The sequence below is a fragment of the Urocampus carinirostris genome, chromosome 1 (assembly GCF_059441175.1).
Source record: "Urocampus carinirostris isolate Australia breed hairy pipefish chromosome 1, RoL_Ucar_1.0, whole genome shotgun sequence".
Classification (NCBI taxonomy): Eukaryota; Metazoa; Chordata; class Actinopteri; order Syngnathiformes; family Syngnathidae; genus Urocampus; species Urocampus carinirostris.
Genome location: NC_142349.1, coordinates 8,525,589 through 8,547,950, shown reverse-complemented (window position 1 = coordinate 8,547,950; position 22,362 = coordinate 8,525,589). Strand labels below are relative to the sequence as shown.

The 22,362-nt window shown below is 39.6% G+C and overlaps 1 protein-coding gene across 1 annotated transcript in view; it reads right to left on the bottom strand.

The window, feature by feature from the left end:
* LOC148373408 (uncharacterized) overlaps positions 1-21,546 on the bottom strand; it is a 77,575-nt gene extending 56,029 nt beyond the window's left edge. Inside the window, exons 1-2 of the mRNA XM_088320521.1 lie at positions 20,941-21,546; positions 1,069-1,123 (exon numbers count right to left, since the gene is read on the bottom strand). Of these exons, the coding sequence (XP_088176647.1) occupies positions 1,069-1,123; positions 20,941-21,546 (661 nt within the window). The remainder of the gene's footprint in view (positions 1-1,068; positions 1,124-20,940) is intronic.
* Positions 21,547-22,362: the final 816 nt, after the last annotated feature.

The window sequence follows — 22,362 nt, the reverse complement described above, 5'->3', positions numbered from 1 at the left end:
CCAAACGAGTTAAGGACCTCGGCACCTAAGTTGGTCATGCTTTCGTCCCTCCAGATGAAACGGGACACAAGGAAGCGGCCATGTCACTCGGGTCAAGGTGACACAACACACTCTTGTGTTCAACAGCAGGGACTGACAGCTTTAACTGGTTTACCCCTGCCGCATCGTACAGGTGCCCTGCCCAGCCCTTAGAACGCGTCCAAACATCCCACTATCCTTTTACAACACCACTCATTTCTATCACACACGAGAGCTCTAGCTTCCACTACATTTAGACCTCTTTCCTCCAGTGCACTCATAACACCATCCATCTAAGTCAATTGCGGCCTTCCTCTTGGTCTCCTTCAATTTACTTCTGCTCTGGAGATCCTCTTCATTCTCCATGTGTCCTAACCAACCGAGTTCTCTTATATCCACGCGCTTGCTCAGTTCCAGTACAACTCTAGTTCTGTCTCTCACAATTTCATTTCTCAATGAAAACTTCATCTAAAAAACATTCAATTATTCAAATAAATAAATAGATAAATGAATAAATACACAGTTTCTCATTTTTTTTAACCAACTGTAAATGATTTACTACATCCATAAAAATCGTTATGTAGACTAGATTTGTCATCATTCCCTCATTTTCATTTTCCTACACAATATGTAAAGAAATGTATACCTATGGGACTCCGTGTAATTGTCACACATGTGGCTTTATAGTAGGAGGGTGGTGAGTACAGCGGAGAAAATCATCGGTACTTCACTCACCTCCATTTAGAAGATTGTCCAGAAACGCTGCCAATCCCGAGCCACAAACATCTTTAGGATGCAGTCAGGACCACCAGGTTCTGCACTTCTTTTATTTTTAGCTAACAAATTTTCATAGACATCCCAGAGAAGGCTATAATCATGTTTACGATATAGTCTATATGATGATCTTTTTAGTAAAAATCGTAATGTCTCTTAACATTTAACAAATGTGATATGACCTATACAAATTGAATCCCTCACATTCCTCCCAAAAATATTTTTCTCTGTTTGCTGATTATTCCCAATTGTATGCAGAGGAGAATGCTTGCCTACATGCAACGCAGTTCATGGTGTGCTGCACCGTTTGCCTCTCCATCTCATCACTGACCTAGGGAAAAAGGAGTTCTACAGAAATCTGAAGAATGGATCCAATTCTTCTAGGTGAATCATAGCCTTGTTTGTTTAGCCCTCTGCTTATTCCTGCAGCATAACTCAATTCCTGTGTTCCCCATCATTTTTGGACCCAAGGCACACTTGAGGATCTTCGTCATTCGAAAATCTTGAATGATTCATATTTTTTTTTTAAATCATTATTGGTCAGCGTTAGGCAGTACAGGTTATTTTAGTTTATTTTTGCTGTACTTTTTGTATTTCATTTTATTGTGGGAAAGTATTAAAAATAATACATAAAATGTCAAATTGATCTGTCGTTGGAACATGTTTTTACTCATTCTCAGTGGTCATATTTTGATGGTAATGGACTTATTTGGGGGATACTGGAACTGAAGGCAGGGGTGTTCAAAACAAGGACGGTATTTATTAACACAACTAGGATCAAAGTACCGAACAAATAAGTGGGCACAAAACAACTAACAAAATGCCCATTTAAGAAACCAAAAACAATAACCAAACACGGAACTGAGAAAATGCAATGAGTAAAGTAAGAAAGAAACCAGAAAGGAAATGCAAACATACAAGTACCAAAACCATCAATAAATTAATAAATACATACTTCACTACATTTCATAAATAGACTTTTGGCAGTGTTGAAAAGAGAATGTGTCCACATTTGTGCTCAAACTGCTTTATTTGATTAAAAAAAATCATGATCTATTTGTTTTTTACTTAAGGAAGCTATTTTAGTCAAATGACAGTTACAAGTATCTGTGTCAGTGTTTTTTTGGCAAACCCGTTGTAACTAAAAAAATGAACGAATACATGCTTGCTGTTAGGTAAATCTGCTGAGGCAGTGTATGTCTTCCATTATCGTAAACCAAACAGTGTACAAGGTATATTAAAATGTTCACTGTGTGCATGCCACCGAGTGAATGGCTGTACAATCGATAACAGTCAATACAGTTTTTATGAGCGTCATCACTTGAGTGATCATTTCCTTCAGCTACAGGGACCTCTGGAGAATCAACAAAAGTTAGTGGTGAAGGTAAAAAAAGCAAGAAAAAACAGCCAGTACTAAAACATAAATCAATACCTCAGGGCACTGACATCGGTTCATTTTAAGTTGATACTGAATTCTCAGTTGGATGATGAATAAATGTTCAAAATAGGACATTTCACCCATAGGACCCATGATGCATGGTTGTGATACTTGAGAAGTGCAATAGACTGTGATTGACTGCACAAGGTCTGGAGATGACATCAATACAAGGGAAAAACAACCCCTGATTAAAATTGCTGTAGTGACTAATGCATGATTAAAGATCAGCCTGCCGGTGAGACTATTACAGCGATTTTGTGGAATCAGGACAAGGTCAGCAGACTGAAAGTGTGGTGGATTACGGCTGCAGGTGGGAACGTGCCGACTGAACACATGGGGACATGGACGGCGCGTTCTGCAAACCGGTCAAAAGAGAAAGTGGGGTAATCGGTAATTATGAGAGCGGCTCCTCATTTTTCTAATGTTTGCTTACACTTTTAGTAGAGTCTCAACCTTTCTTGAGCCAATGCACACCCATCCATCTATCCATTATCTGCACCGCTTATCCTCAGTAGGGTTGCTGTGGGGTGCTGGAGCCCATCCCAGCTATCTTCAGGCAGTGGGCAGGGGACACCCTGAACTGGTTGCCAGCCAGTCGCAGGGCACACAGAGACAAACAACTCACTCGCTCATTCACACCTAGGGACAATTTGAATCAGTCAATTAACCTGACATGCATGTCTTTGGAATGTGGGAAGAAACCGGAGTGCCTGGAGGAAACCCACGCAAGCACGCGGAGAACATGAAAACTCCGCACAGGAGGTTCGATCTCATGACCTCAGAACTGTGCCGCACACGCGCTTACCACTGCGCCGCCGTGCTGCCTGCCAATGCGCACACTTTTCATTAAAAAATGGTTGTGGCACACAAAAAATGTTTCCAAAAAATAACTCCAAGCAGTACTTGCATGTTTTCAAAAGCTTAACTTATGTTGGCCAAAATGTATAAAAATGTTTCTTAAAATAGATGGTCACTGTGGCTCAGGAAGAAACACAGCTTATTCATTTTGGTTAGTAGATTAGCTATACTTTTCGATTCCATTTTATTTTTAACATTTTTTTTAAGTTTAACCGTATATTCTATCCTGATTTTCTTGAAAAGTAATGATGCAACAGTTGTATCCATCCACATCTAGTGTGAGTCTATGGTTCTGGAAAGCAACGCTTCATAATAATACTTAAAATGAGCAAATATGATCTTCTAGTGGAACAAAAAACATTTTACTACATTCTAACTTAATTTATATTGTAAAATTACTAAATTTTAGTTATTTTTTATTGTTTGCAGTGCATATCAAAAAGCTTCATCAAACATGAGTGACTTGCATGCAGTTAGCAAATTTGTGCCCTGCTGTAAATGTCAGTGGATCATTATATTTTTATCAGCATATCTTGGAGAAGAAAATTGATCCGTAGCTTAAACATGCTCCGAATAGCTAATAGCAAAACAGGACAGAAGCCACTCCCATAAACCAAGGTTGGAGTTGAATCTGCCAACTCCATCAGCACAGCAGTCTTTATTGTCACAGATGCGGTGGTCTTCGCTTCTCTACAAAAATACCAACAAGTGAGCTAACCATGTTTACAACATTTGTGAGCGAATTCAAACCCATTTTATTGTTTTCCACAGCTGGAAGTGATGCGAGTAAGAGATTGCATCTTTATCAGACAAGGCTTACACCTCTGATTGGCCTTTGCCCCTCTGGCAACATGCAGACAAAAAAGGCCAGGATTCAGAGCAGGCCCCAGATTTGAGGCCTTGTCACTCCAGAGCCACGAGGCTTAGAAAGTCCGTGGTTCTATCAACTCCTGTCGTCTAGATGAAAGCAGCCTCAAGATCCTCTGCCAAAAAGGACTGGATTTATGCATGTGCTACCCTCCCCAGAGTCACCCACTTTGTTCTCAGAGGTATGCAAGAAAAGATAATGCAACAACCTGGCTTTGGTGTTTTGGGCTAATATTCTATGTTGACACACTATTAAAAAAAATCATGATCATTTAAATTAGTTGCAAAACCAGTTTTTTGGAACTTTTTCCCTCTTCCCCCTTATTAACACCACAAGTGCATGCTTTATTCTTTCGTTTAATTCAATTTTCTTTGACATGTTCTTTATCAAAATTGCAATTATGTGGTATAATTCTTGGGTTTCAAATTTGCGGCTATCATTTCTGGCCGTTACTATTAACATACATTTTTTTTCTCGAATCAGATGCCAAGAGTCTGTTCTGGAGGCTAAACGTCTCGGTTGGTTCTGGATGTGCATATGTGCCAGAGTAATTATTAGCTCCAGCATGCGTCTTAAGCCTACCGGATTGAGACAGCAGGCGGAGGCATCTGCATTGTTCCAGATGGTGACCCACAAACACGTTGAGACGGACTTGCGGACAGTTCCGAGTACATAAATTAAGGATGCAAATTTGAGGATAAACTGCGTCGGTCATGATTGTCGGAACTTCAATGAATTTCTCCTTGATTATGTGCTTTTGACTATAACAGACAACTAAAGGTTCATAAATCTCTTTTTAAAATTGGCCTGGGCTATTAAAACTATTCCCACATTTTTTCTGTGCTTGACTTGATTCAATTGGATTTCAGGGGTATATAAGTGTGATCTGGGGCATCACGGTGGCGCAGTGGTTAGCGCTTGTGCGGCACAGTTCATGTCGTGGGAACCTGTCGTGGGTTCAAATCCAGCTCCAGACTTCCTGTGCGGAGTTTGTATGTTCTCCCCGTGCTTGCGTGGGTTTCCTCCGGGCACTCCGGTTTCCTCCCACGTTCCAAAAACATGCATTTCAGGTGAATTGGCTGGTTAAAATTGTCCCTAGGTGTGAATGAGCGGATGAGTTGTCTGTCCCTGTGTGCCCTGTGATTGGCTGGCAACCAGTTCAGGGTGTCCCCTGCCCACTGCCCGGAGATGGCTGGGATGGGCTCCAGCCCCCCCGCGACCCTAATGAGGATAAGCGGTACAGCTGATGAGATGAGATGAGGTGAGATAAGTGTGATCTGGGCATTGGTAAGGACATTTGGGGCATGAGTGCATTTTTTTAAACCAATCACATATGATTGGTGGGGATCAAACAATAATTGCTTGTTATTGGTGGGGACAAAACAATGAGTGCTCAATATTGGTGGGGAGTCGTCCCCTCCGTCCTTGCCAAAGATACACCATTTTGTCTTGTCCGATTTCGAATTTCTCCTCGTGTATGTATACACTTGCATCCAAGCCAAATTTACAAATATAAAATAAAATACTGATATCAGGGGGTCAGTGAATATATTTTTTGTGTGTACCAAGTAGTAAAAGGTAGGCAGCACGTGGGAAAGGGGCGTGGCTTGTGCAGGAACAACAAACCAACAATTAATCAATTGACCAAACATATGCACAGAATTTACGGTAAAAGTGCACTGAACTTGAATTTTTTGTAAAACAATTTTTTGCAATGCACCATGCCTTGAGAAAGCAAGAAAACATCTTGTACGGTACCTAGAAATAGAGAAGAAAATCTTCGAGTGGTTTGAAGCCCAGAGACAGCGTGGATATGAAGTGTCTCTGCTAAGTGTTGGTTTGCAGGCTCTCAAGATTGCAAAAGCCAAGATATATGAAGGGTTCACCACTTCCACAGGTTGGGGTACGTGTTTTCTCGTATTTACTTCATTACGTGGCTATTTTACAGCAGTTTTAGGGGGTTGAATTAATGCGAATATAAACGGCAATTTGTCACTACATAGTTATTTTTGGAGTATTGCACTACTTTTTTAAATTAAGTAACTAATAACTCTAACCAATTACAGTTTTTCAGTCACGCGCCCATTGCTCTTGTATAAAAACATTACAAATGTCCAAAGTAGCAAATAGCGTGGAGGCAGAGGGCAGCAAGATGGTCAACTAAGCCATGTGCAAAACTCAGGAATTCCTCTGACTGTAAAGCATAAGATGGAGGACATGCTGTGACTGCCGGCACGAGCTGGCAGGCCAGGCTAAAAAAACGTGTCGAATAAAGTATTTACATCGAAACCAGATCGCTGCATCAATAGCTGAAGTGTTAACTTTGAAGTGATTCATATCCCACATAGTTGTGACTCATTTGAACAGCTTAATTTGAACAGCTACAATAAGCGGTGTCTTTACTATATGCTCTTATATTAATGAACCAGATATTTGACATGCTAAAAGTGAATTAAATATTATTTAAAGTAAGGGCTGTTTTCAGTTTTGGTAATACTATTCTGCAAATAATCTACAGTGCATATTACAAATACATGTGAGACAACTGGCCTTGGTTTACCCCCCCCATTTTTTCTTTTTTACAGACACAAATATTAATATGAACAATTAGGGACCTCATATGATTGAGATGATATTCTACAGTGAATGACTTGACTTGTTAACAATAAATATACAGTCTAGTTTTACTAAAAAAATGAAAGTCTCTTTGTATAAAAGGTACACTGTTGAATTTTTGACCACTAGATGTCTCTGTATTGTGTAGTGTAGCAACCCAAAATATTGGAAGAGCCATATTGGACCAACATTTTTATTTTCTGGAGCAACAAAAAATTAGAAGCATCATATAAGCCTTATAATGAATGCAACACATGCTGTATGTATCTATATTCCCTATATTAGCTAGTAAAATGAACTTACAATAACTACGTTGCAAAATGATGCACCACATGACTCAAGTTTAACTTCATTACAATATTAATGAATTACAGTAGGTTTTATTACTTTTCTCTTCCTTGGGCAAGACACTGAATCCCTAAAGCCCCCACTAAGCAGGTAGGCACCTTGCATGGCTGACTCCCTATTGGTGTGTGAGTGTGTGTCTGTGTGTGTGTGTGTGTGTGCGTGAATGGGTAAATGTGAGGCACATTGTAAAGCACTTTGGGAGGTCTTCATTGACTTGAAAAGCGCTATATAAATGCAGACCATTTAACTTGTCTATGTACTACAAGATCAACTGCGCTACGAATTAAGACGAAAAACGAACTAAAGAGAAAAAAATATGCACAAAAATCATTGAATAAACTGGATGGATTTGCATGACTCAGACCATTTACTATTTACCATTTATTTTTGATGTCATTTTTATTTTGAGGATTTGAAAAACAACAAGATGGAACGTGCATAACTTATGTGGGTAACAGAAGCCGGGCAATAAAACGCAGCATGCATTTATACAAATAAAAAAAACAAAAATAGCAGCCAGTGATGCCATTTATGTGGGCCACACAGCACTTCGAAATCGCTACAGGGGAGAGAGGAAAACAGGCTGAGGAGAACAGCCTGGTAGTTTTGCATTGCAGCTAAGGTTAAACAGGTATGAGTTCAAGCCTGAGAGCCGCGACTTCACCTCACAATATATGACTTTGCTGCGTTAAAAGAATCCCGTGTTGTCAAGCCGAATATCAGTTAAAGAGCAAAACAATAAAATACATTTCCCCCTCCCTTTTTAAAAATTGCAAAATATTTTTGGAAAAGTGCCAGGGAACCACTCGGCTAAAGAGCCAACCCCAGGTGTAGTGTAACCTAAAATAAGTGCTTTAAGCACAAGGAAGAATACGAACTACAAAGTCTCAAAGTGACCAAACCGTACAATATTGATTCTTATCTACTTGGCCAGACTTGAGCCACTTTCTTCAACATGCGAGTTTAGAGTTTATGTTCGTTTGGGGTACCCGTAGCAGCAAGATGGCAGACAGTCATATCAGCTTCCTCCAGGTGAGGCTCATGTGAGGCAACAAGTATTTAAATAACTGCACATTCTTGTGATAATTCCTGTATTTTTGCCCATTATTCAAATCAATATACGTTTTTGAAGGAATGCTTTTTAACCATTAGGAGGGACTAAATAATACACAATGTCCCTTAATGCATATACAGCAAGTCTCTTATTTCTGTTGTATTGCAGTTAGAACTTCACTCTAAAATGTACAATACTTTCACACACAATTAGCGCCAATATAGCAAGATAAGATATAAAAAGTGGAAGCACATGCATTGAACATGCAAGCTGCTCTGATCTGTGTTACGTAACTGTCTGTTACCGACATCAGATACATTTTGATCTTGCTTTAATCCACAGCTTATCTCTGGTGAGTCTTGGGCATCACAAACTGTAAGGGGGCGTGTAAGCGGGTGTCGCTCTATCCACGCATTTGTGAATTTCCCACAGATGTTATATGTATAAATGTCTACACGAAAGGGAACTATCTAATCAGTTCCTGACTTAGTCATAATTGTGCCAATGCTTTTTTTCTAATCACGCATATGATGTCTAAATGCTCTGAATATTAAGGTTAACCATGGGAACCTTTTTGACCCAAAAGAGCCATAAAAGCAAAAAGTGTTTTAAAAAGAAATTGAAAGAGCCACATCCTATATTTTCAGACAAAATTGAAAAAACTGCCAAACACGTTCTCTAGACAAAAGCTAATTCTTCAGCACAGTTTTTTTCACTGTGTGTCATTTGATGATTGAATACTTCTTATGAAATGATAATAATGCTCAATCCTGTGTCCCAAATCAATGTAAATATGCCATTCACAATTTGTCTTCCACCTTAAGTTAAGAGTGTTGAGGCAATTTCTTTCCATGAAATCTGTCCTTAATAACAGTTTCAAAACAATGTGCATACAAAGTTCTTTTGTAAAAATGTCACAAATTACTGCGAACGATAAGCATATCATCACATTCACTTTCGGTGTAGACTGCACTGAGCAAGTGAGAGAGAAGGAAGTGCCTTAAGCTGTGTGCAGAGAGATGTGCAATAGTTACATTTTATTTCGGAGCCATATGTACTCATGAAAAGAGCCATATATGGCTCCCGAGCCATAGGTTCCCTACCCCTGCTCTAAGGTAATCTTTCTTTCTCTGTTTTCTGTCATATTTTCTCGTTTGTTCATGTTTGATGGGAGTTCCTCTTTGCAAGATTTGACTTTTTTTTTCCCCAGCATCTTTCCCACTAAGTCTTAAACGAATTCTTGTTTCATTTGCTGTCTAGGTTTGGCCTGCTTGCTGGCCCAGCAGGAGTTTGTCAGTAAAGTTGCTATGGCAGATGCCGTGTTGACAACATGGCTCAGTGAGCAAAAGTTATGTCAACCCTAAAACGATTGCCAGGGCGCAAAATAATTGTGTAATGCTTCCCAAAAAACAAGGAAGAAATGGGACTGAGGAAAGGTTGGTGGGTTTCGTGCCTAGCGAAATTATTGGTCCCCTAAGTACTTTTTTTTTAATTTTGCCCCATTTCATGCTTCAAACTGAACCCCCCCCAAAAAATTCCCTAAATCAACAACATGTGAGACATTGTGTCACCAATTTTTTTTCAACATTTGTCATTATCTTTACAACAATTTTTTTTAAAAGTTGTCGTTGCAAAAATATTGGCCCCCTGTTCTTTGAGCTCAGCCAACTGCCTCCCGAAGTTCCCTGATGACTTCCAAATAATCCAATGTTGACCAGAATGACAAACAATGACAGACAAAGTGCACCTGTGTGTCATTAATAGTAGGTTTAAATGTACATGAAAAAAGCTGTGAAAAAGTTCAGAGCAGGAATGGGAAACAAGACGATTTCGCTACGTTAACACATCTCACAGAAAACTGCGAGCAATAATATTAAAATGGAGAGATCATAAAACCACTGTAATTTCGGCCTCCTGAATTCTAACCCTAACCCTCACCCCTAACTTTTCTTCTTTTGTTCATGTTTGAGGTGGTGAGGGTTAGGGTTAGGATTTGGGTAAGGGTTTGGGTTAGGGTTGTGGTTAGAGTTAGGGTAAAGGTTAGGGTTAGGGTTTAGAGTAGGGTTAGGGTAAGGGTTTGGGTAGGGTTAAGGGTTAGGGTTAGGGTTTAGGGTTAGGGTTTAGGGTTAGGGTTAGGGTTGATGTAAGGGTAAAGGTTAGGGTTATGGTTAAGGTTACGGGTTAGGGTTAGCTTTAGGTTCAGGATTGGAGTTAGGGTTCGGCTTATTCATTTGCACTGGGGACCAAATCACAGCTTAGATAAGGCAGTGGGCAGGAGACACCCCTGGACTGACTGCCAAAAAAAACATTGGACTCACCAACCTGTCATGGATGTTTTGGGAATGTTATTGGAAACAAGAGTGCCCAGCGAAAACCCATGCAGGGAGCTTTCAACTGTGAAGCTGATGTTCTAACCTGTCAGCCCTATTTCCAGTGTCTGAAACTCATGACAAAAAGTTACCGAACACCAAGACAGTCAACTCTTAAAAGTTGCCTGCCCAGCCATAAAATTGCCTGCCCCATTTTTCACAACTTGAAACACAATAAGACGACTAATCGCAAAATTGTTGAAAAGTATTAAGGATCGATAATCAGAATACATAAAAGAACAACACTTTCAAATTAGGTTTATTATAAATCTACTTATAACTTTCATTGCATGTTTTCCATCTGCCATATGTAAGTACCTGTATTTACTCATCTTCGTTTATGTAATGCTTGCGTTGCGTCGTCTGTACAAGCCACGTGAACTCTTTCCACGATTCCTTTTAATGCATGTATATGTTTTGTAGCGTCATAAATTTTGTCAGCTTCTTTTGAATTTTTTTTTCTGGGGCTGAGGTTTTGGCGTGATTCCTAACCATGTATCCATTTTTCTTGTGTTATCTGTGCATCTTCTTTGGAAAATGATATGCAAATGCACGACCTCATAATGCTCGTGAAAGTCCGGAAGCACAAAGTTATTCGATGCAGGCTTCTGATTGGCTGCCGGGTATGCAAATTGCCAAACAAACCGAAATTCCAAAATTTCCAAACCAAACGAAGATTTCAAAATTTTAAATTGAAAAAAAATTGAAAAAGTTGTCGGCCACCCGGGCGGAGACGTTTTGTAAGTTGTACACCCGATGTAAGAGATCCACGCCAAAGACAGACAAAGATATTGTCTTTCATTTATTTCATGACCCTATTACAACATTTTCGGCTTTCAAACAGAGTTATCACCTTTTCATATCTCATTAAAGGAGTTGTTTTGTGCAATCTTGTATTTGTTTTGATTGAGAACATGTTTTTGGTGTGCTTTTTGAAACACATTTGTTGACATTTATTTTTCATATATTTTTTCAACCAAAATTGCTTTTTTAGGGAGACGAAAAGACATCTGCATTTTTATAGAGGCTGATATGCATATCAACTAAGGATGAAAATACAATTCAACCCAAGTAGTTTACTGGTCCAATCATCGCATACATTTAGTTAAACTTATAGTTGTTTTTGAATCTACCAATTTGGAATATACATCTATCCACGAATGCCAAATTTATTCTAGTCTAATTCAGAGGCGAAGGGTTTAATCTGGTCCAATTGGATCCACCGAAATGAGGCAGTTGATTTTACAGTACAAATTATATTGTAACACCCCAATGTTAATACCAACAGGCCAGAAGGTTGGCTTGTTGTCGATTATTTCTGTTCAAATGTCATTACTATTTGAATATATGTGCAAAATTACAAGTTTGTGATAAAGAGATAATTAAATATATATTTGGAAGGAATGGATGAAGGACCATTCAAAAACAAACAAACAGTCCGTTTTAGCATTACACCTTTTGCTAAAACGCAAACACAAGCTTGTGGAAAATTCAGCGATAACAGCTTAATCTTTAATGGGGTCCACTTGAAAACATGATGTCAAATATGTTGGCTTTCTCAATAAAGTTAAGGTAAAACCTATATTAATACGATCACACCATCTTAGTGGTATTTATTATGTATGGATTATAAAACTGGAGTGAGAAGGAAATAGAAATGAAATGCACCAACATTAGGCTGTGCTTGTTTTCACATTTGTGATGCAATAGTCAGACTTAATGATATAGCATCATTTTATTTTGCTTCCCCATGCATATTTCATGAATGAAATCAACAACATAAAGAAGATAAATATCACGAAAGTGCAAACATGCAGTCCCAAAGGGTGAAAAAGACCTTTAGCGAAATCACGATGACTGTCAACCAAAAAACAACAACAGCACTTCTGTTACTCAATCACAATTGTTTGGCATTTGATGACAAATACTGTGTCAATGTTCACAAAAATGGTGACTGATGAAAATACTGAGCAATTCAAACAATAATTAATAGCTTCAGGAACTCATATTACAGGAACTTTGCCTCTAAAGCACCAGAAACTCCCTAGTAGTGTAAAATACTTCATTTATGTAAATTAAGTACTATTAATTCAAATAGTAAGAAAAAACAAGTAAACTACTTTATAAACAGGATATTTACAGACTCTTAGGTTTAGAAATGTCTAACTATATTACACAATTTAATAATAATAATAATAATAATTTCCTTGTATTGTCATTCTGTGTAACAATGTACACAGAACGAAATGTCGATTGCACCTGACCCGTTGTAGCGAGCCGATGCAGCCGCAGCCAACAGAGGGCGCCGCCGACCACTTTTTAAGTCTTAGGAATGACTCGGCCGGGGCGCGAACCACCGACCTCCCAGTCTCAAAGCGGGCGCCTTACCATCTAGGCTACTGAGCAATTTGAGACACCCTGAGAAAAAGCTGATGAGTTTGCCCCTATCATACAAGTACAGAAGACTGAATGACTATTTTGCGAAGATAACTCGTTGCAGTGATGATTTTAGTACTTAACTGCCGTTTAACTTAGCTCTGCATGTGATGGTCCTGAGTCCAGACATCTGCTGATTGTCATCTTCGAATGAATGTTTGAATATTCCCTTCTCTAGCTAATCATGTTAGCCACTAGATGCTATTATTATTGTTAGCTGCTTGCTTTGTCCTTCACTGTTTGGCAGTCTTTCAATGGATTTTGTAGTGTTTTTCCCGCTAACCGTGCAATATAGCTGCTTAGACCAGCTCTGACTAACTTTGTTGTCTTTCGCGGGGATTAACACCCACTTTCCCTTTTTTTCCCTGATTCAAATTTGTCTTTGCTCACGCAAGAAAATATGGAAACAGGCTTCTGAATTTAGCCCCGTGGTATCCTCCGGGCTTCTGTATAATGTCTTCTAGGAATGCATATGCTTCAGCCCTATTCTATGTTACAATTAACTTTAAACGTTAATTAATAAACTCTATCTGTCACGGTTGCCATGGCGCCCAATTGGCCCGCCCATGTGGCGCCAGCTGTGGCTCATTGACAGATTGGCTTTCCGTCTAATCAAGCTCAGTGCTCTCATTTTTTCCTTTGTCAGTCCATCAACGAACCTCTTCCCCACAAGACGTGGGTTTTGACTCGGTCCTGTTTCCTGTTGGTATTCCCTGTCCGGTATTGTTCCAGTTTATTTTTGTCCTGTGTAAATCGGTTTCCGGTTTCGTTCCCGTCTATCTTTGTCCTGTTTATTATTCTTTCCAGTTTTTGTTCCCGTCTAGTTTGTCTTGTTTACATTCAATATCCTGTTTCATTATCTATCCTGTCCCGTCCTGTCCGCTATCGACCCCATCTGTTCGATATGAACTCGGGAAATTGGTATCAATCTCGTCGGCCTCTGGCTTCCTATCATTTTTACGCCAGACTGCTGCCTAACATGCACGACTCCACATTTCCCGTAAAATAAAAGGCTTGTGTTTGGGTCCTGATCCTGTTCTGGTTCATGACACTATCCATTAAATGCTACATATTGAACTCAAGTGGAATTGTCATTAGCATAACTGAATGTATTGTAAAATTCAAATCGTTTATAAGGAAAATTATTGGAATGTTTTAAGTTGAAATAATTTTTGATGGGACACTAATATTTGCCCACTACATGTTGGTATTGTGTAAGGCACATAAAAACAAGTGCTACAAAACCCAAAAGAAGGACACAAACTGCAGAGACTCAAAGTGACAAAAAACACCAAAACACGCAACTTCTCCTTTTTTTTGCCCAGCCTCTTACAAGGCTTTTTGTTTTTTGGGGTCACCCTGAGCACAAGATGGTGGACAATCATGTCGGGTCCCCTTATAGGTGAGCCTTGTGTTTACAAATCTCTCAATCTATGAGTATTTTCAAAAACGCATGTCTGTTTTGTAATTTGTGTATTTTTAACTATTGTTAAAATCGATATGTTTGTATTTTATTAATGAGACTGTTTTTACCACCGGGTGGCGTTAGATTGAACACAATGTCCCTTGAGGTAAATTATATCTTCTGATTGTTTAAACTATTCCCCTCTTGTTCACTTTTTATTGGGTGAATAAGAGGCAAAACAACGAAAATCTGCGTTTCCTTCTTCCTGAGTTTTTCCTTGCCCTCATGTAGGTTTTAGATCAGGGGATGGCGTATTGGTAGACTGTAGTCCAGACCTGGGCACCCTGGTCCTGGAGGGCCATACGTCCTGCCAGATTTTGAAGTTTGTTCTTCTTTAACTCAGGTGATACAAATTATAACCTCGTTAGCAAGCTAGCAAGTGCTCGTTAACGATACTGGTGATTGGAATCACCTGTATTGGATCAGAGAAACCTCAAAAATCATGCAGAACATACGGCCCTCCAGGACCGGAGTGCCCAGGTCTGCTGTAGTCTGTAGTCTGTACAGCCTTTTGAGACTTCTTGGGATTAAGGGCTATAGAAATAAACACGACTTGACTTCTCTAATAATCTTTTTGGAAGTTTGATGCGATTTTTGCTTGGAGTTGTTGACACTATCACGCAATACTGGTTAAAAACATTGAAAATGAATTTGCATGTGACTTTGGATAACAGAACTAGTCACAGGGTTACGTAAAAAGTATCCTATTATTTCTATTTTCAAATCGATATTATTTATTTCTAGACTATTTCCCTAACCTTATGACGACAATGAGGATGATGATGACGATTATTTTGTATTGTCGTATTTCATCTCTTTGCTATTATCTCACACTTAATTCTATTCTTTAAAACAACAACCCTCACTCTTGCTAAAAACTAAGGACAATTTTGTCGCAAACCAGGCTAGAAATCTTTTTAGATATGACACCACTTTCATTTTTTTAATACACACACTCCCTGCACCATATATGTGTCCAAAGGTGCCAGTCGGTATTTTGTGCCCTGTCAAGGAAATCCCACCGTCAATCCCTCGATAGTATTGCTGCAAATGGAAAAACCCCAAAACAAAACGATCTTTTCAGAATCCGTCAGTCTGCACCAGATTTGTGCCTTCTACAGTAAACCACCCTTCTATACATTATTGATGTGTGTACATCAGACGAGTATTGACTTCTTACATGTCCTCATGATCTTTCAGAAAAACATTTTTTATATTTTCAAACTTGTATACTCACACTACAGGATTATCTTGTAATTTGCATTGCCTTTGATGGAGGATGCAGCAAAGAGTGATTTTTTTGAGAGCAAAGGAAAAATGCTTGATATGCGCAGAAATTACCAACACACCCAACAAGATCAGAGGGTCTGTGTGCAAGGCAAGTGACAACTGATCAAATTCTCATATTTTCCCTCACAAAATACAAAAATATCTTACACCATATGTTTTTTTCAAACGTGTTTATTTATGTTGTTTAACATGTTATATTGTACATGTGTTTCGTTTTATCATATATATTGTTAATTAACATTTTGTTGTGAGATACTGAGTTGCTCGACATGAATGAGGTTTATTATAAAAAAAGCATAAGCAATAGCAAGTGAACCGTTTGAGAGCCGGCTCTCTTTAATGAGTTGAGCCGAAAAAGCCAGTTCTCTAAAAAGAGACGGACTTCCTTTACATCAAATCGCTTGCTTCGTTTGCAACAAAAAAAACATCCCGAGATAGAGGCTACCGCGGCGAACTCGTTTGACTTGATTGATTTGCCGTTTGGTGATAGTCGGTGTACACCAGATTGTACCGATAATTGACAAATTTGCGTTTTTCCGTGCAGATTTACTTGTACGTCGTACACGTCTTAAAATGCATAATAAACGTACTTTGTACGGCAAAACCATACAGGTTGACAGGTATGAGACAAACTCTTCCTTCCAGCACGCGATCACACTCAACACAAAGGCCCACGCCCCCTTGAGCAACTCCAGGAGGGGGCTGGTCTTTGTTTCTTCAGAAGGCCGGTGTCTTCTGTTTCGCCATCCTTTGCAACAAACTCTTCCAACAAGATAACTTTTGTTCTGTGAGGTAAACCAAGAAAACATTTCACAATGGAACGTTTAAGTGCAAGGACAAATAATATGTCATTTCTGAAATACTATGCAAGGATTCCCAGTCATTTAAATGGGTTAGTTAGCTTAACCACTGATTTATAAATCAATAAATTGATTATTACTACCAAATTTCTTTCCTCGTTCCCATTTTCTAAGACTGCAACTTGTGTCAACAATGTCCTTTTATTCTTTCGTGTGATTCCATTTTCCTTTTCATGTAAATAAATGTGGTTTGTTCGTATCAAACACGTGGATTATTTATTTGTGTGTTTCTATTATTTTCTTTCCGGACTTACCAATCATGATCCATATCAATGAAATTGTCATGATTGCTGATTCGGGGCACCCGCAAATGGACCCTTTTTATACCCCCGGCTTCCAAGAGGAAGCCGTCAGACCGTCCTGCGAAACTATGCTTTTGCTAGGCAAGCACCATAACCTCCGACAATCTCCTCCTCTGTTTTCTCCTGCCTGATTACCTGCCGTTTCTGCCCTGCTCTTCCGTCCCGGCCATCGACCTGTTTTGCCCTGTTTCCTGCCTGATACTTGTTGCTGACCTTTTTTCTGGACTCGATTACCGCCCTTGTTCCCCTGTCCCTGCTACCGACCAGCTTTCCTGCCACCCACGATTATCCTGGCTCGACACGGAAGTGGCACTTCCGCGTTCCTGCCATAAGCTACCCGTGTCCAACGATCATCGGATCATGGAAGCAAGCACTGCTATCTTTTTCAATAAAACGGAGTTTAACGAACGCCATTAGGCCCAGTCTCAGTTTCTGGCTTGCGACAGAAATGAGAAATCGATCGTTTTAAGCTAAAATTAAAATATTTTCAGAGTATTTCTTCCTTCATGATAAATGCTAGAGACTATATGAGGCTAGAAAGAAATGTTTATTGAAGGTATTGTTGGATACATTAATCAAAACATGACACACAAAAAAAAAACTAATGCTGAGAGTGAGCATGGCCAAATCTGGTCACCTTACGCCCCCTCCCCTAAGAAAATTTGACAGATCTATTTCTGCCAACCTTTGCTTAAAGGTTTGCACCGTATTTGCACTAATAACCCGGTCAGGCAAAAAATTCCAAATTTTTGGTATCCTGAAAGAAATAAAGTTTCCATGCAAGTTGCTGGTAGGTCTAGGCACCCGTAACTTATATCTGTGACCACGTAAACCATCAACACGACAGAACTCAAAAAATTGAGCAAAAGGCACATCGATCATTGCATGCAGTACTTTGAACACAAAAATTAAATCAAATCGAATTCTGCGGAGCTCCAAAAAGTCCAAGTTCAGTCTTTGTAGTCTTTCCGGATATGACAAGTTGTGCATCCCAGGTATCCGCTTCGTATACCGACGTTGAACTACTTCCAGTAGGTTAATGTCCTTGAGTAAGTAAGGGTTCCACACAACACTATTATATTCTAACCCGGGTCTAACATAAACGCAAAACATTCGAACTAAGAATGCTGGGTTCTTGTTGTAAAAGTGTCAGTAAATGTTTGATGCTATGTTATTGGCTTTGTTGGTAATTTTGGCGATATGCGTGATAAACTTTAGGTTTGAAGTAAGAGTGACACCCAGATCCTTACGTTCAGTAACAACATGCAAATCATGATCATTAATGTTATACAGTGGAACAGAACCATGAAAAAACGACTGTGCTAAGCATTTATGAGATGACAGTTGCAGTTGCCACTGTTCGGACCAAAGAAAAATTGATTTAATGTCATTTTGGAGAGAATCAATTGTTCCTGCAACCTGGGTTTTTGGTAAGAAAGCCGACAGTTTAGCATCATTGGCAAAAATTGAGATGTCACTACTTTGAATGGCCTCAGGTAGGTCGTTCACAAAAAACAGAAATAATAATGGTCGTAGTACTGAGCCCTGCGGTACCCCACTACAAACTTCCGACCACGCTGAAAGAACATCATCAATTTTTACGCATTGTTTACGATTTGACAAATATGCAGTTATCCATTCAAGCAGTTTTCCACTAATGCCATAGCATTTCAGTTTTTGTAAAAGCTTGTCATGAGACACTTTATCAACAGCCTTGCAAAAGTCTAAGTAAACAACATGACCAGCCATATTGTTAACAAAAAATATACTGGTAATATTATTCCAATGAGCTATCAAGTTAGTCATGGTAGAATGTCCGGACCTAAACCCATGTTGCTTAAACGTAAAAAGATTGTGCTCCTGTATAAATTTCCATATGGCATCTGAGATAATTTTCTCAAACACTTTACAGACGCAGCTAGTCAAGCTAACTGGTCTATAGTTGGCTGCACTTTTTGTGCTCCCCTTTTAAAAATGGGTATGACTATAGCACTAAGCCAGTCCTCAGGCAGCTGTGAATCCTCAAAAGATCTAAAAAACAGGTAAAATAATGGTTCACATAAAAAGTCAGAAAGCTTTTTAAGCAAGAAATTTGGAATTTTGTCAGGGCCGGCTGAAAATTTGCTGGGAAGTTTTATCAAGTATTTATGAATTAACTCCTTTGAAAGTTCCACAGAATTCAGATCAGCTGAAGTTCTGCTGGGAAAGTCGGGTGAAACACCATTGTCACGACCAAAAAAACTGGCATACTGATAATTTAATATACAGACATTATCAGCATTATCAGTAGCAACGGTACCGACAGATGCCTTCAGGTTGGGAATAGATGCCCGAGAAATTAGTGTACGGTTGATGTATGAAAAGAATTTACGAGTATTATTAGACTCTAAAACTTTATTTTCCTCAGCCACCCTTTCCCTCCTGATGGCCCTCCGCAGTTCCCTTGAAGCATCTTGGTAACTTTCCAAGTATGCCAACTGATCACTTTTATAAAGCTTGTGAATAAACTGCTTTTGCCTATGCAATTCAGCTATATCCCGGTTGACGTGAGGTGTAACAGCAACTGAGGGTACGTATACAGATATCAAAGTGTAAACAACAGATTTATATATTGCCCACATTTCTTCAATATTCCCACAATTATCAAATAAGAGATACCAGTTGACACTGGACAGAAAGTATCTCATGCCATGTAGATCACAGTCTTTAAAATTTATGTAATTCTGAGCAGTGGTGTCTTTTTTAAGAGCCAGGTTAAGTTGGAAAGTAACAGAATCGTGACCACTGGTAGAGAAACTCGGCCCAACGTCAATGTTTTTAATCAGATATCTGTCAGTAGAAAACACAAGGTCTAATATGTTGGACCCCCTGGTTGGTTTATCGACATGCTGAAAGAAACCTGCATTTGAAACCAAGTTTTTGAACATTTAAGTTAGATTAGTATCAGAATTTTGAAGAAAACTGTGGTGAAGGTCAGGAAAGTTAAAATCACCCATAAGTAGAATTTGCAATTTAGTATCAAAAATAGAATTCAGATGTTCGAACATGGCGACGTCGGCCTGAAAAGAGCTCAGACCAGAGCGATATACAAGCACTATTCTCAGCTTCACCCCAGAAATAAGAATATCACTACACTTCCCTCCATTCAGGACATTGGCCAGAAGCGCTGCCTATCCCATGCTAAGAACATTATCGGGGACCCCTCTCACCCCCATCATGGACTGTTCACTCTGCTAGCCTCTGGGAAGAGGTACTGCAGTGTGCGTTGCAGGACCACCAGGTTCCGCAGTAGTCTAGTCCCCCTGGCCATTAGACTGTAAAATGGTCAATCTAACATATAGTTAACCTAAATCTAAAAGGCTGCTAATCTGACTTTTTGCACTACTGGCAGTTCTTTATAGCTTGCCACTCCTTGCACATTTGCTCTCTGCACTATTGTACTTACAGCGTTATTGTTACAGTGTTAATGTTACTGTTTACCTGACTTGTTAACCTGACTGCCCATTTTGCACATCCGGTTAGCTACTCCTCTTGCACTATCGGCACTATGGTAAATTACTATACGTAGCCATAATACAATACAACTTTTACTTATATCTGTACATTCAAGGAAACTGTGCGGGTCAGATGTATCGACATTTCGTTCTGTATACACGTGTACTAGAATGACAATAAAGTAGATCTGAATCTGAATCTGAATCTGAATCAATAACTCAATTCTATCAAATTGATAATTAGAGACAGAAAACACAGATATACCATGAGAAATCATGAGCAAAACTCCTCCATGTTGAGCATTTTTTCGGTCAGTTCTAATGGTATGATATTTCGCTATAGTTGGCCCTGTGTCACCAGCGGAGTACCAAGTTTCTGTAATTGCCAAAATATCAGGGGTGTAGAAATTGATGTACGAGACCAAGTCATCTGCCTTAGAAGTCAAACATTGGGCATTAATGAGATGAATCAAGGGGCTGTTCAATAAAGGCGAAGGCGACCTTAGGCATTTCCCGGCTTGACAATAATTTTCCCGTCCCGTATAATAATGTTTACTTCCCCTTCGTCCCGACGGCGCTTAAGTTCGTCCTGTAGTTCCCTGTCGCGTTCCCTTTCTTTTGGTGTCATATCTGGACGAACAAATCCAGAAGACAACGTCGGAAAGGTACTTTTCACCCGATTGAATCCACGGAGAAACGCCAGCCTTGATCTTGTATTCCGGAATCGGATCTTCACAATCCTGGGTTTACCATCATTCCTCGACTTCCATCACGAAAAACCTCCAGAATGTCCTGTTTCTCTACTCCCGGAACTGCTTCGGCGACTTCCTGAAAGAGCTGGGTATCCTGAACAGCTTCACCATTTTCTCGATGAGTCTTTGCTCCAACCACCACGAGATTATGCTTCCTAGCCTCCTTTGCTAGCATTTCCTCTATTAGGCTAGTCGACATTCTGGCAACTTCTGGCATCATCTGCGTCATAATCTCTCGGACCAGAGTTGGTACCATGGCCTTCACGGTTTCACGGACAGTGGAGACCAAATCAGCAGAGTTCAGGGCACCGCACGGCCCAGACGACCCGGATAAAGGCACTGGAGTGCTATTCACGTAGGTGAACACCGTTCCAGAGCTACTCAGAGAGGCGTAAGAATCCTTATCATCAGCGGATAAGCCGGGGACGCAGGACTTGCAGATGTAAGTAGCTTGCTTATCTTGAATCGCGAGGCTTAGGTCCTGAACTGACAACCCAGAGCACTCGTAATGAATGTAGTGCTTGCAGTGGCTACATTGAATCATCGCTCCATGGTCCACGGCACCGCAAAAACATGGTTTAGAGACTGCCTTTCGAGGCGCCATATCGAACAAATCAAAAACTCAGTTCAATTATTGAGCAAACAAAACAAAAACTTGGATTCGACTTCAAAATACGGCATTTAGGACCCGCCGCATTTAGCGTGCGCTTGCGTGCCACTTCCGCGAATAAATTGGTGTGGGAAACCGCAAGCCCTACCTGATGGCTGATTAGGTAACCACTGAATTAGATTTGGAATTGAATGAATATGATTTAAAGCAATTTACTCTTCTGAGGCACAGTCAAATTTACAAATAAGTAGACTTACATCTTATTCATCATCTGATAGGCAAAGAAAGAAAGCAATATAGAAACTGTAGCATGGAAAACAAATCATTCTATTGTCTTTCGTTAACTTAGAAATGAGATCAAGGCGCTGTTCCTTTTTTTTAAAAAAAAGACTCAATAGTCTTGCTGTTAGTTTGCTATTACTATCACTTGCATTATTATTTGGGGCTGAGTTGTGTGCCAAATTAGAATTACCAGTCTCACTATCGCCCTCTGCCACAAGGCAAGTGAATTGTGTGCCTCACTTTTCATTTGTAAATGCTTAGCTCAGTAAATTGGTGCACACTAGTCCTTTTGAAGAAAAACATCAATACATATGTAATCCATCATTTTGAAAAAAAAAAGTCCATGCAACGGGGAAAAAAAATACTGGTTGGTATGATTTGCTGTTAGCTTGCCTATACAATGACTACTTCTATTGTTTTGGTGTGAGGTGTGTAAATCTAAATCCATGGTCTCACTACTGCCCCCTTCCATGAGGCATGAGAATTGGATGCTTCACTCTGTATCCGCGGACGCTCAGCCAGTACTAT